The sequence below is a fragment of the Cherax quadricarinatus genome, chromosome 51 (assembly GCF_038502225.1).
Source record: "Cherax quadricarinatus isolate ZL_2023a chromosome 51, ASM3850222v1, whole genome shotgun sequence".
Taxonomy (NCBI): Eukaryota; Metazoa; Arthropoda; class Malacostraca; order Decapoda; family Parastacidae; genus Cherax; species Cherax quadricarinatus.
The window spans coordinates 26,823,931-26,839,447 of NC_091342.1; the positions used below are offsets into that span (position 1 = coordinate 26,823,931).

A 15,517-nucleotide genomic window follows, 5' to 3' on the forward strand; every position below is an offset into this window, starting at 1 on the left:
AACTTACCTCATCTTAAATCTATGTATGGATCTTGCCTCCACTACATCACTTTCCAGACTATTCCACTTCCTGACAACTCTGTGACTGAAGAAATACTTCATAACATCCCTGTGACTTATCTGAGTCTTCAACTCCCAACTGCGTCCATCTATGGAACATCCTGTCTTTGTCCACCTTTTCAATTCCTAGCAGTATTTTATTTGTCACTGTCATCCCTATCCCTCTTGTCCTCCAGTGTCGTCAGGTCGATTTCCCTTATCCTTTCTTCGTAGGACATTTCCCTTACCTCCAGGACCAGTCTTGTTGCAAACCTTTGCACTTTCTCTAATTTCTTGACGTGCTTGACAAGGTGTGGGTTCCAAATTGGTGCTGCATGCTCCAGTATAGGCCTGAAGTACTCGGTGTACAGAGTCTTGAGCGACTCCTGAGGTATTGGAACGCTATTCATAGGTTTGCCAGGCACCCATATGCTGCAGCCGTTATCTGGTTGATGTGCGCCTCAGATGTGCTCGGTATTATACCCATCCCAAGATCCTTTTCCTTGAGTGAAGTTTGCAGTCTTTGGCCCCTTAGCCTGTACTCTGTGGTCTTCTTTGCCCTTCTCCGAGCTTCATGACTCTGCATTTGTCTGGGTTAAATTCCAGGAGCCAGTAGCTGGACGAGGCTTGCAGCCTGTCCAGGTCCCTTTGTAGTCCTGTCTGATCCTCTGATTTAATTCTCCTCATTAACTTCAAATAATCTGTAAACAGGGACACTTCTGAGTGTGTATTCATCTATTTGTGACTGCAGGGGTCGATTCATAGCTCCTAACCCCGCCTCATCACTGATCGCTACTAGGTCCTCTCTCTCTCTCTCCCTGCTCCATGAGCTTTATCAAACCTCGTCTTAAAACTATGTATGGTTCCTGCCCTCACTACGTCACTTTCTAGGCTATTGCACTTCCTGACAACTCTGACATAAGAAATACTTCCTAACATCCCTTTGACTCGTCGGAGTCTTCAGCTTCCAATTGTGACCCTTTATTTCTGTCTCCCATCTCTGGAACATCCTGTCTTTGTCCACCTAGTCAATTCCTTGCTGTGTTTTATATGTTATCATGTGTGTGTGTGTGTGTGTGTGTGTGTGTGTGTGTGTGTGTGTGTGTGTGTGTGTGTGTGTGTGTGTGTGTGTGTTATAATGCAATTTGTTCTTGTTTCCTCTTTTTCGTGTTTGTTTGACTATGTATATATTTCTTCCCTTGTATGTTTTCTAACTATCTGTGGTCTCAGCGCACTATAAAATTTAAAAAATTTTTGCTTTGCCCGTTGCACACACTTCATCGTCTATATATTATTTTACCTTGTTTAACTTCCCTTTTGACTCTCGCTCTCTCTCTCTCTCTGTCGTTTCTAGTTAGGTTAAAAGTTCCTACCTGTATTTACAAGCTAAGAGCTGTTACACACCTCAGCTTATTTGAAAACGTTTTCATTGTTATGAACGTACAAATAAGAAAAAGTGACGTTGGAGTCATCTGTGGGTCAGCGAATTTCATTTGGTCAACTGACTTTATATAATTGAAGTTATTATGCTGTACGGACATGTTCCAGACTCCAGTGATTCTAGGCATGAATGATCTCAAATAAAGTGATGTCCTTGAGAAAGGCACAGCCAGAGAGTTTGCTGTCCGTCTTGTGGCATGGAAGTCATTCCATACCACGGGCGGTGATAAAACCCGCGATCAGAGAGTCTCAAAACTCCCCGCCCATGGTATGCTTTGTTTGCAATCGTGTCATTACGATTTCGTGAGTCATGAAAGTCATTCTCTCACTGTTCGAGAAGTGGAGGCAAGTGTGGTAATGTGACGTCAATAACCATGTATATAGCAGTAAGACCGCCCATATCTCGCCGATGCTGAAGGCTCTGACGGAATAACAGATCTATCCAGGCTAGTGGGCTCTCTCTTTGCCTCCGCCTCTCTTTATCTGTCTCTATCTCTCACCCTCGTCTCTCTCGCCCTTCCTTCCCCCCTCGTCTCTCTCACCCTCCCTCACCCTCCCTCCCCCTCGTATCTCCTTCCCTCCCCCCTCGTCTCTCTCACCCTCGTCTCTCTGATCATCAAATAATTACCAGCAGCTCCCGGGTTAACTGACTTAGCAGATCAATCTCAGTTAAATCTCTCCAATTTTTGGATTTTGGAGAGATTATTAAAAAAGTTTGATTTACTTTCGTTTCTAGCACTTTTTTTCTCTTGCGATAAGTGCATGCTGAGTCCCAGGCTTAGATAATATTCCAGAATAATGTTTGATCCAAAATTTAAAGAGTGTTCCAGGACTCGGAGGAACAGATAATTAAATATTCCAGTAGAAAGTAAAGATCATGTGTGTAGATTCTCAGGTTTAAATAATTTAGATGTATAGAGGATGAAACTGTTTGATAATGTTCAGGATTCAATGAATGTACGTTTTAGGACTGTAACAGTAGGTACTAGGAATGTGACTTTAGGTACCAGGATTAGGTGAATGTAGGTGCCGGGATAAGATGACTGAAGGTATCAGGATTAGATGATTATAGGTTCCAGGGTTGGGTACTGTAGGTTCCAGGACAGCCATTTTAGATTCCAGGATACGGTGGCTGTAAAGTCTAGGATTGTGACTGTATAGTCTAAGACAACAGTGGGCACGGCTTTTAAGGATTGTGATTAGACCGGAGGTCTAGATTTCTTTAAAATTGTAAATTAGGATATTTCTCTTGCTAAAAAACATTATATTAGGGGACCAGTGATGGACTCGGGCACTGGTTGTGTTACATTTGGATCACAGGCGCCTGTGCAATGAGGTTCACGCTGTTATTTATTTCACAAGGTTCATGCAAGTATTTGCTAATTTAACGAAATCGAGTCTTGTATTTACTAATTTAATTTAATTGTATTTACTAATTTAATTTGGTACTGTCTAATTTTACGTATGCGATAAAACCCGAATGTCAAATACATCTCTAATTAAATAGCAGCAATGGTGTGTTTCTGATTTCGTTACTAATTTTCGTAATTGTTTAGCATTTTTGTTCTGCTATCGTAACAGTCGAATACAGTAGCCTCAGAACTTAATTGTATTTCTTTGACGATTGACTGGGTTATTGAACCAGAAGACGCAGCTCCACATCCTGATTTTTTTTCAAGCGAAGCACTCGGGCGAACACAATGATTTGTACGAATAACCATATTGCAAGAAAAGATTACATAAGCCATAAAAGTTAAAAATAAAATATTGGATCCATATGGTGTACAACTGGCAATAGTGAAGAAAGATTCTTGAATAAGATTTATTGAGAATGCGTAGAGCTTTATAAAGTCGGCGCATTGTTCCAATTAAAACGTGGCTTGCAACCTGTCTTTCCACCAGGGATATATACAGTGTTGTTAGATACCACTGCCTGAGTGACTACTCCCCCCAGCACACTATAGGATGCTACCTCAGCTCAGACACTTGAGGCACTTGATGAAAGATTGTAATGGATTAATGAACTTTACGTGAAGTATATTAGATAGCTCCTCCATTTAGAACCTCTCCAGGTCGTCCATTTAGAACCTCTCCAGGTCGTCCATTTAGAACCTCTCCAGGTCGTCCATTTAGAACCTCTCCAGGTCGTCCATTTAGAACCTCTCCAGGTCGTCCATTTAGAGCCTCTCCAGATCGTCCATTTAGAACCTCTCCAGATCGTCCATTTAGAACCTCTCCAGATCGTCCATTTAGAGCCTCTCCAGATCGTCCATTTAGAGCCTCTCCAGATCGTCCATTTAGAACCTCTCCAGGTCCTCCATTTAGAAACTCTCCAGCTCCTCCGTGAAGAACTTCTCCAGCTGCTTCACGCAGAACTTTCTCCAGCTCCTACACGCAGAACCTCTCCAGCTGCTCTACGCAGAACCTTCTCCAGCTCCTCCACGCAGAACCTTCTCCAGCTCCTCCACGCAGAACCTCTCCAGCTGCTCTACGCAGAACCTTCTCCAGCTGCTCTACGCAGAACCTTCTCCAGCTCCTCCACGCAGAACCTCTCCAGTTGCTCTACGCAGAACCTCTCCAGCTGCTCCACGCATAACCTTCTCCAGCTGCTCCACTCATAACCTTCTCCAGCTGCTCTACGCATAACCTTCTCCAGCTGCTCTACGCAGAACCTTCTCCAGCTCCTCCACGCAGAACCTCTCCAGCTGCTCTACTCAGAACCTTCTCCAGCTGCTCCACGCAGAACCTCTCCAGCTGCTCTACGCAGAACCATCTCCAGCTGCTCTACGCAGAACCTTCTCCAGCTCCTTCACGCAGAACCTCTCCAGCTGCTCTACGCAGAACCTTCTCCAGCTCCTCCTCGCAGAACTTTCTCCATCTTGCATAGTTCGAACACACATTGCTATATTCAGGTCATACGAAAACCGAGGTTTCAACTGAGAGCTCTGGCCATCGTGATGGTCACTCGGTATGTTGATATTTCTCAAGTCTTGTATTTAGGCGAGTGGTTATCAGGTCCCGAGTGATAGGTATATGAACACTGACGCTAGCCACGGGGCCTCGACACGAACATCTTCCCCAACACATCAAGCACCTGCGCACAAAACATTCGAACATCTCTGAATCACTGAGATACGTAATAAAATAACGTTTTAGCACATTTTTCTATGTTTTTTTTAATATTTTACATTTTTAAAAATTCATGTGAAAAAATCCATAAAAATCTATATCAAGGCTTTCTCGAGTAATAAACGAAATTCTGAGAAAAGCAAATGAAAATGTTCTAAAAAATAGTATAGTCTCCCCTCATTAATTAAAAAAAACTCCTTTTTTTTTTTTACTTTTTTTTTTCTGGTTCACTTTTCTCATTTACATTGTTTAAAATTCTCTATAATCCTCTAAGAAAATTATTTTTACATTTTTTTTAAATCCAGTTTGATAAAATTTAAAAAACGGCAAAATGGTTCACAACAGCCTAAAATGAATACAAAAATACTTCCTATTAAGTCACTCATTTATTACACGGGGAAATTATTTGCTAAATATAACTGGCAAGCTGAATTATGCATAACTGAGTAACAAGCTGTGTTGATAAAGCCCACCAATGGTAAAAGTTTGAAGCAGATCGGAGAATTCATTCTCCAGTAATTGATCTGATTCCAACGATTTTTAACTTTCAGTAAATTATGAAATTTGTACCTATTTAGACTAAACTTATAGAGTATCATCCTTCATAGTTAGTAATATTTTGAAGCCAATCATAAGCAGCATTCTGAAGTTTTTGAGTAAAGAGCATATATGACTTTAGTAAAATTGACAAAGTGTTACTTATGCCACCTAATGGCAGCGTGAACCTTGTGTTCAAAAAACCATACCAGTGGTGTAAAGTTGAAGTCGATCAGATGAATCATTCTCCAATTATGGCACAGACTCCAACCATTTCGGTTTATTTACTGTCTAGCCTCAGTAAATTTGCCTACACGCAAACGAAACCTAATGGGTACTATTCTGGCCCTAAAATACATCAGCCATTAAATAATGAAGACATTAAGAAGAGGTAAATGTAAATTAACGTGACTTGTATTAGATAAAATTTCACACTGGTCAACAAGAGTCAAATCTGAAGCTACATAAACCATACCACATGTTTAAATTTTACTCTATACCGTCGTCGCATTTTCTAGCACCTTTTTTTTATGAATGTTTGACTCTGCCACTGTGGATTTTGTAAGTTATCTGAACCATTCCATGAAGTTGGGAATGTGTTCAACCTTGGTCACGGGGCACGTGAACATGTGAATTTTTCCAAGAATTCGGTCGTCGTTGTCACAGCAAGTGTTGGAAATTTGACGCCGATTGAATGGAGCATTCTCGAGTTGGAGGAAAGAGAAAAAACTTAATTAGGCATCCTCTTGGGGATACCCATTAATAAAAAAATATTCATCTGCGTAATTGGTAATATCTTCAGCTCCAGCAAAACATTTTTTAGCATTTTCTAATATTATTGTCGCCATTTTGCCGTTGGCTTGAGAAACAGGCGTGTAGTCAAGCACAAGTTTGCAGGAAAAAAAACATTTCTCGGAGAATGTGTCGATCTAAATGAGAGGACACAAGTGTAAATACACTTAGGACCTCTTATTATGTCTTGGTTACTTCAACACCGAAACGTATCCAATAATGATGATGCAAGTGTATGTATGCATCTGTGTCCTTTCGTCAATATTGTCGGTATCAGTATATCATTACCTTCTACTTAGACTGAAACCTTGTCCGAATAAATGTTTATCCTATATGCTTGTGTGTCTACACCTTATGTTATACAGTATATTTACCCTCTGATATTTTGCACAGTCTACCACTCTTCATGCTTGTCTGTCTACTTCTTTCAGGGGCACTAGTGGCATCGACATCGATCTCCGACGCGTCGACATCGACCAGTGTCCCTTACCACCGGGATCAACGGCTCTTAACATATTCGCCAACTCCGACAAGTGCAAGAAGAGCACCACCAAGGTGAGTGATGTTCCGAAAGGGAGGATTGCCACCTCAGAGCCCAGTAGTTGATTAGGTTGGAGATTTAGTATATTATTGGTATTAGATTTGGACACTTCAAGGGTGAGTGGGGGAAGAAGGAAGTAAATATTTGCATTTCAGGATCAAGGAAGAAAAGATTGAAACCCGAGAATCAAAAGAAATAGAAACTTTGTCAAAAGAGTACTAAAGATATCTAGACCAACATAAAGGAATACCTGAGAAACATAAGAAAGAAGGAACACTGCAACAGACCTGATAGCCCATGCGAGGCAGGTCCAATTCTCTCACCGGCTTAAGCCAATGCCTTGACCTAGTCAGGACAGTCACATTCAGTTAAGGGAGGAGCATGGCATCCGACCTAGTAGCACAAGCTAGTCAGGTCCAACTCACACCCACCCACACCTACTCATGTATTTATCCAACATATTTTTAAAACTACACAACGTCTTAGTTTCTAAGACGGTACTCGGAAGTTTGTTCCACTCATCCACAACTCTATTACCAAACCAGTGCTTTCCTATATCCTTCCTGAATCTGAATTTTTCTAATTTAAAACCATTGCTGCGAGTCCTATGCTAGATATTTTTAGCATGCTATTTACATCCTCTTTATTAATTCCTGTTTTCCACTTATATACCTCAGTCATATCCTCCCTAATTCTACGCCTTTCTAGAGATTGCAGGTTCAGGGCCCTCAGTCTATCCTCATAAGGAAGATTTCTGTTACATGGGATCAACTTTGTCATCCTCCTTCGTACGTTCTCCAGTGCATTTAAATCCATTCTGTAATACGGGGACCCCAAAACTACGCAGCATAATCTAAATGAGGCCTAACCAAGGATATATAAAGTTGAACATGAGGCCAAGGATTCTGTTAGCTTTATTGCGAACACTTATGCACTATTGTTTTGGTTTCAGATTACTCTTAGCCAGAACTCCTAAATCCTTTTTGCAATCCGTAATATTATGATTTACATTATTTAGTTTGTGGCATGGCTATTTTCCTGTCCATTGAGAATTTTACATTTGTCTATATTAAACTGCATCTGCCACTTCTCCAACCACTGCATCAGTCTATTCAGATCATCCTGGAGTGCTCTAATGTACTCATTAGAATGAACTGGACGGCTTATTTTGGTGTCATCAGCAAATTTGCTTATGTTGCTATTTATTCCCTCATCTATATCGTTTATGTAAATTGTGAACAACAAGGGGCCCAACACTGACCCCTGTGGAACACCGCATGTGACGTGCCCCCATTCTGATTTCTCCCCATTTATGGAAACTCTCTGCTGCCTACTTGTCAACCACGCCTCTACCCATAAAAAAATTTCTCTTCCTATTCCGTGTGCCTTTAAGTTTTCTCAACAGCCTCTGATGTGGAACTCTATCGAGAGCCTTACTGAAGTCCATACACACAATATCATATTCAATTCCATGATCTACCTCCTCAAATACTTTAGTGAAGAAAGTTAATAAATTTATAAGAGAGGAACGCCCCTTTGTAAAACCGTGTTGAGATTCATTAATCAATCTGTGCCTGTCAAGATGGCTACGAATTGCTTCGGCAATTATTGACTCCACAAATTTTCCCACTATGGAGGTAAGGCTTATTGGTCTATAGTTCGCAGCTAAGGATCTGTCACCTGCCTTGTAAATAGGTGTTACATTTGCCATTTTCCACTTGTCTGGCACTATGCCAGTTTGTAGTGATATATTGAAAAGATTAGCCAAAGGTAAGCTAAGTTCCTCTTTAGGTTCCTATAAAACCCTTGCAAACAGTTCATCAGAGCCTGGGGATTTGTTAGGTTTTAATTTCTTTATTTGTCCGAGGTCACTAGTTACCTTAATCGTGCATAGTTTATTATCGTCCTGTTCTACATAATTTATTATTTCTGGAATTTCGCTAGTATCTTCCTGAGTAAAAACTGAGAGGAAGTAAGAATTGAAAAGTTCAAACATTTCCTTATCACTGTCAGTGATCTGACCTGAGTTACTCTTAAGTGGGCTTATCTTGTCCCTAATCTTACTTCTGTGTACCTGAAAGAACCCTTTTGGGTTAGTTTTCGAATCCCTTGCGACTTTAGCCTCATAATCCCATTTTGCTTATCGTATTCCTTTTTTTTTATTTCTCTCTAATTGAATATATTGATTTCTTAACAGCCTTTCCTCTCTTTTGATTCACCTATATATGCCTCTCTTTTGAACAATTAGATGTTTTAATCTATTGTTTATCTATTTGGGATCATTTTTGTTAGACCTAATTTCCCTACTCGGGACAAAAGTCGCCTGGGCAGCTAGCACTATGCTCTGAAATACGTCATATTGGTAACTAACCCTACCTACCTGATCCATAGTAAGGTCATCCCAATTTAGCCCACCCAGGCAATTTTTCAGTCCCATGAAGTTGGCCAAGCGGAAATATGGGACAGCGACTTGATTGCAGTTATCCGGGTAACTCCGTGATATATTGAAACTAAGTGATTTGTAATCGCTTTCCCCTAGCTCATCATTAACCTCAAGATTATTAACTAGTGATTCTTTGTTGGCAAGAACCAAATCAAGAAGGTTGTTTCCTCTAGTTGGTTCTGTCACAAACTGTTTTATAAAGCAGCCCTGAACCGTATCAAGAAAGTCACTTGACTCAAGATTTCCTGTCACATTGTTTCAATCAATTTGTCTAAAGTTAAAATCTCCCAATAACACATTTTCATATCTAGATGCATTATGAATTTCGTCCCATAGCAGCTTACTACACTCCCTATCAAGGTTTGGGGGCCTATAAATCACACCCAAAATTAATTTTTCACGACCTTCGAGAAGCTGTAGCCAAACAGATTCTGTGTCCGATGTTTCTAATCTTACATCTTGTCTAACACAACAATTTAAATTATCTCTGACGTACATCGCCACTCCACCACCCTTCCTGTTGACCCTATCAGTGTGGAATAGTTTATAACTCTGTATGTTGCATTCAGAAGGTATTTATCTATCTTTCAAGTTGAACCACGTCTTTGTTATAGCAATAATATCTATAGTACCTGCACTTGCAAGTAATCTTAGCTCATTTATCTTATTTCTTAGACTTTTGTTATTTGTATGGTAAACCTTAAGGGAGCTAGTCACTCGTTGCCATCTCTCTCTCTCTCTCTCTCTCTCTCTCTCTCTCTCTCTCTCTCTCTCTCTCTCTCTCTCTCTCTCTTTGTTTATCGAGCAATTGCTTTGCCTTTACTTGCAACTTTATTTTGAATATTGTCTTTTAAACATATCCCTGAGGTATCCTGCTAATATCTGCTGTTTTCAACCAGAATGCTGCAACCTTATTGTTTTCCAGAAACACCCATACCTCTATAATCTATCAGTTTAAATTCCTAGACAAGTCATCAATGACACGTTCACTCGAATTGGCTAATGCAACCACTCCAGCTCCAGCCCATTGCATACATATCATGCTTGCTATAGAATTTGTCCCAGTTATCAATGAATGGGATTGCAAGTTCCTTGCAGTATCTGTCTAGCCAGCAATTTATACCAATTGCCCTAGACATCCATTCATTGCCCACTCCCCTTCTAGGCAAGATGCTACATATGATTGGGATCCCTCCCTTAGACCTGACAACTTCTATTGCTGACCTGTACTTATCCAGCAGCTCCTGTCTCCTGATGTTATTTCCACCAGCAGTAAGACAGATAATGGGCTGTCACATGTTACTGAATCATCCTATATTGGTAAAAAGCTTTTCTGTGTAGATAACCTGATAACACACTCCACAGAGCTAAACGTTGCACCTTAAAGCTTATTCTGCAATATGCCTCTGTCTTCTGTTCAGTTGCCTGCTACGTGGCATGTTATCCAGTAATTACGGACTAGAAAACCCCAAGGTCCTACTGTGTGTGTGTCTCCATCGAAGCCTCAACCCCTCTCCTCTTAATGCATTGTGCAACGTTTGCTGATTTATTTCATAGATAGGATGTCGTATTGCTGACAATTGCGAAGACAAACACACAAGTTGCAAAACACATTACTGAGCCAACATTTTCACTCTGAAGAACATGATAAAGCTATATTCAGAGCGAAATTACATCTCGGTTAAAGCTTATTCTGCAACTTCTGTTTGTCTTATGTTTCGTGTTCTTTAGCATTGTCAGTGAATCGTTTTGCATTTTGAATGTTTAATAGACGTCTGTAAAACAGTGTTGCAGGAAACAAAACCAGCAGTCGTTGATTTTAAAGTTAAACATTTAATTAAAGTACTTAAAGTACACACAGCCTACCACTGTAGTTTGTTACTTATGTTTTATGCTCTTACGCTCAGGGACTTTTAGACTTCTGTGATTTGAATTTTATAGACTACTAAAGGATTAATGATTTTTTTCGGCGAGTTATATGGAATCAAATTTTCTATACAACATTATTAGGCCTTAATGAAGTTGTTGTATATTGTTAGACGTATATGTGTGTGGTAGTACAAACTCATACAAAAACAAGCCTTTATTTGCACATTTACTAGTTATGATAGATTTAATCGGGACAGTTTTCTTAGATTAAGCTCTAAATTGAGAAAAAAATGTAATCCCAGTGTAAGTTTCCTCTGCATATTGTCTTTATACCCATATTTCTTCCTTGTCTACATTTTTAGCATTTTCGACCAGTTACACGAGAATTGGTACCTAGGAATACAAAGTGGAGACAGATGGTGGGTAGCCTACATCATGACTCGCGCACGGTGATCAAAACTTGAAGGGAGACAGTTTTATTGACTTACAAAAAAATATACAAGTTGTACAGGCAGTTGTACAGACAAAACAATGACTGCATTTGTCTATTTCAAACAAAATAGAACCATCAAAATGGTATACAATACCGACAGGTTGTTAGGTAAGACACATATGCAACAGTTAGACAACTTTATTCCGAAACGTTTCGCCTACACAGTAGGCTTCTTCAGTCGAATACAGAAAGTAGGCAGGAACAGTAGAGATGTGAAGACGATGTAATCAGTCCATCACCGAGGGACTGACAACCTCAAATTCTACGACTACAAGGGTGATGGACTGATTACATCGTCTTCACATCTCTACTGTTCCTGCCTACTTTCTGTATTCGACTGAAGAAGCCTACTGTGTAGGCGAAACGTTTCGGAATAAAGTTGTCTAACTGTTGCATATGTGTCTTACCTAACAAAATAGAACCAATACAATGACTTATCAATTCTGCTGCGTGTTTAGTTAAGAAATAACTAGTATTTCTCTGAATGTGTAGGAGGAGAGAGTGAGCAAATATTTATAGTTTATCAACAGCCTTAACGACGTTTATCTGTTGCAGTGAAGCGAAATGTTTTTATTTTTTTTCTTGCTTAACAAGCTGTCCACCTCCGCTAGGGAAATTTTTCGTGTTCACCTGTTATTCGCTTTGTCAGAGCTTTGTGGTGCTGTGAACTTCGTTGCATAAATGTGTGTTCATTCATTTCTTCTCCAGCACGTTTCGTGGCTGCTAACGATGTTTCGTGTCTTCAGGAAATTTCAAAATTATGTTATAGATTGCTCAAAAAAAAATATTTACGCAGTAAAATAATTGTTTTAAGATTTGTTGTTCAGTTTCATAAGTCTGCTCAGTTACCTTAAAAATTCAGTGTTAAGCTCGTGTTCCTTCGTGTTTATTTTCACTCTAACATGTCTACGGCATTTTTTCTCGTCCAAAGAAAAAACGTTGAACCATTTTCCACCCTAAATTTTGTCAGTACGCACACAACAGAGGGAGAGGGGGACGGGGAGAGGGAGGAAGCAAAAGGGGGACGGATGGAACAGGGGTTAGGAGGTTGATTGGGTGCGTTTCTTCAGTATTAAATTCCCTAAAATAATATAAGGGGGACTAGAATTAACGCAGGATCGACACCACACAACCACTCACTCAACTCCACAGTCCCACAGTCATTCACAGTCAATCCCACAGTCATATATTAACATACGCACTAACCCACAGAAACATTATCAGTCAAATACGGTTTTACAAAGGGCGTTCCTGTTTTACGAATTTACTAACTTTCCTCACTAAGGCATTTGAGGAGGTAGATCATGGTAATGAATATGATATTGTGTATATGGACTTCAGTAAGGCTTTCGATAGAGTTCCACATAAGAGGCTGCTGAGGAAACTTAAGGCATACGGAATAGGAGGAGAAATTTTTTGATGGGTTGAGGCATGGTTGACGAATAGGCAGCAGAGAGTTTGCATAAATGGGGAGAAATCGGAATGAGGGCACGTCACAAGCGGTGTTCCACAGGGGTCAGTGTTGGGCCTCTTGCTGTTCACAATCTACATAAACGACATAGATGAGGAAATAAATAGCGACATAAGCAAATTTGCTGATGACACCAAAATAACCCGTCCAATTCATTCTAATGAGGACATTAGAGCACTCCAGGATGAAACATAAACACACATGCAGTTTAATGTGATCCTTTATTGACAACGTTTCGCCCACACAGTGGGCTTTTTCAAGTCACACACAGATCTACCTGGGGTGGAAAGTATACGGGAGTATTTATAGTCAGGTTCAGAATGTTGAGGTCAGGTGGAGAATGCTGCATCTGATGATCTACCGGGTGGGGTTATAGTCCTCCCCACCAACTCCATTGCCAAACATGTTTCCAATATCTTTTCCAATACATCATTCCAAGTATCTACCTCCACGATCATCAAGGACATCACCAGTAGTAGACAGGACAAGCTTCCATCCTCTGCATGGGTATACATAATCCCTTGTAATGACTGCAACAAATTAAACGTGGGCGAAACATCAAGAGACCTCCAAACACGTATTTCAGAACACCAATACGCAAGCAGGACTGACGATACAGGGAATGTCTGTGTACAACATCGCAATTCACACAACCATTTAATTAACTACAGAAACTCAAGACTTATCGCCACAGAAGACAACACTCAATACCGAAGAATCCTGGAATCATCGCTTATCTCTATAACCAACAATTTCAACCAGAACAACGGCTTCTATAACATAGCTGAACCACTCGCCAAGAAACTTCTTCATCGCTATCCCACATAAGAACATACAACACTGCAGGTCTACTCACAACTTGTCCAATACCCCTGCCAAGCTACCCAAGACTCTATAACCCCACCTGGTAGATCATCAGATGCAGCATTCTCCACCTGACCTCAACATTCTGAACCTGACTATAAATACTCCCGTACTTTCCACCCCAGGTAGATCTGTGTGTGACTTGAAAAAGCCCGCTGTGTGGGCGAAACGTTGTCAATAAAGGATCACATTAAACTGCATATGTGTTTGTTTCCATTGTGTCGGTATTTTATACCATTTATTTTTACTCCAGGATAACTTGAATAGACTGATGCAGTGGTCGGAGAAGTGGAAGATGCAGTTTAATATAGACAAATGCAAAGTTCTAAATGTTGGACAGGAAAATAACCATGCCACATATAAAATAATATTACCGATTGTGAAAAGGATTTAGGAGATCTGGTTAGTAGTAATCTAAAACCAAGGCAACAGTGCATTAGTGTTCACAATAAAGCTAATAGAATCCTTGGCTTCATAGCAAGAAGCATAAATAATAAGAGTCCTCAGGGTGTTCTTCAATCTATACATCTTTAATTAGGCCTCATTTAAATTATGCTGAGCAGTTTTCGTCACCGTATTACAGAATGGACATAAATGCACTGGAAAACGTACAAAGAAGGATGACAAAGTTGATCCCATGTATCAGAAATCTTCCCTATGAGGATAGACTGAGGGCCCTGAACCTGCACTCTCTCGAAAGGCGTAGAATTAGGGGGGATATGGTTGAGGTGTATAAATGGAAAACAGGAATTAATAAAGGGGATGTAAATAGCGTGCTAAAAATATCTAACATAGACAGGACTCGGAAGGATATAGGAAAGCATTGGTTTGATAATAGAGTTGTGGATGAGTGGAACAAACTCTCGAGTACCGTCATAGACGCTAAGACGTTGTGTAGTTTTAAAAATAGGTTGGATAAATACATGAGTGGGTGTGGGTGGGTGTGATTTGGACCTGACTAGCTTGTGCTACTAGATCGGATGCACTACTCCTCCCTTAAGTGATATGTCTGACCTGACTAAGTCAAGGCATTGGCTTAAGCCGGTACGAGAATTGGAGCTGCCTCGCATAGGCCAGTAGACCTGTTGCAGTGTTCCTCTTCCTGCCTATATATAGCCGTCCTGCTCCACTTCTGGTTAGTGTGACTTTGTAAATGGTCCAAGTCGGACCGAAACGTCGTCGTAAGCTTCTCTCTTTTATGTGCGGGTTATTTGTGTATCGTTCCAGTCACGGTATTGTGCCTTTTTTTTTTTTTTATTTCCTTCTTTCTTATGTTTTTAATTACACAGTTTCATCCAGTCACAGAGAAGATTAGAGTCAAAAAGGCACAGTCGGGAGAAATAAGTTTTCCAAAGGCTGACGGAGAGATGTACTGATATTAAAAAGATAAGCAGATAGCTAATTTAAAAAAAAAAAAGTGCACATAAAACACGGTTACGAAATAGTGGGGGGCAAATGAAAAAGATAGGCCAGCAAATAAAAAAAAAACTGGTATACATATTTCAGTTAAAAAATCATACGTTCTATTCAGTACTGAACCGACTCTTACGTTGAGTGAAGAAGCCGGAACGAGACCTTGACTCAATATGTAACGTGTCCTCTCTCATGATTCCTGATGGAGAAATTTCAAATGTCGACAACTTTATGACCTACTTCCACTGAGAAATCCCGCCTACCAGTGACTAAGCCCTCATCTGCTATCCGTCCCTTTTCACCTGACGTTAGTATATATTAGCGCCAGCCTTCTTGCCTGTGCTCCAGTATCTTCACAACTACAGTGTTTTTCACACCAGCTCCAAGGCTGAGGGACTGATTACCTCATCTTATGTATATAGTTCTTCTGTCTTCAAATTATGTCCTAGAATTTGTATTGATAAAGCCACTGGATGGCGAAACGTC

General features: G+C 40.3%; 1 protein-coding gene across 1 annotated transcript in view; it reads left to right on the forward strand.

Moving 5' to 3' along the window:
- LOC128694596 (metabotropic glutamate receptor-like protein P) overlaps positions 1–15,517 on the forward strand; it is a 903,975-nt gene that overhangs the window by 421,448 nt on the left and 467,010 nt on the right. The window contains exon 5 of the mRNA XM_070095631.1: positions 6,369–6,492. Coding sequence (XP_069951732.1) covers positions 6,369–6,492 — 124 coding nt within the window. The remainder of the gene's footprint in view (positions 1–6,368; positions 6,493–15,517) is intronic.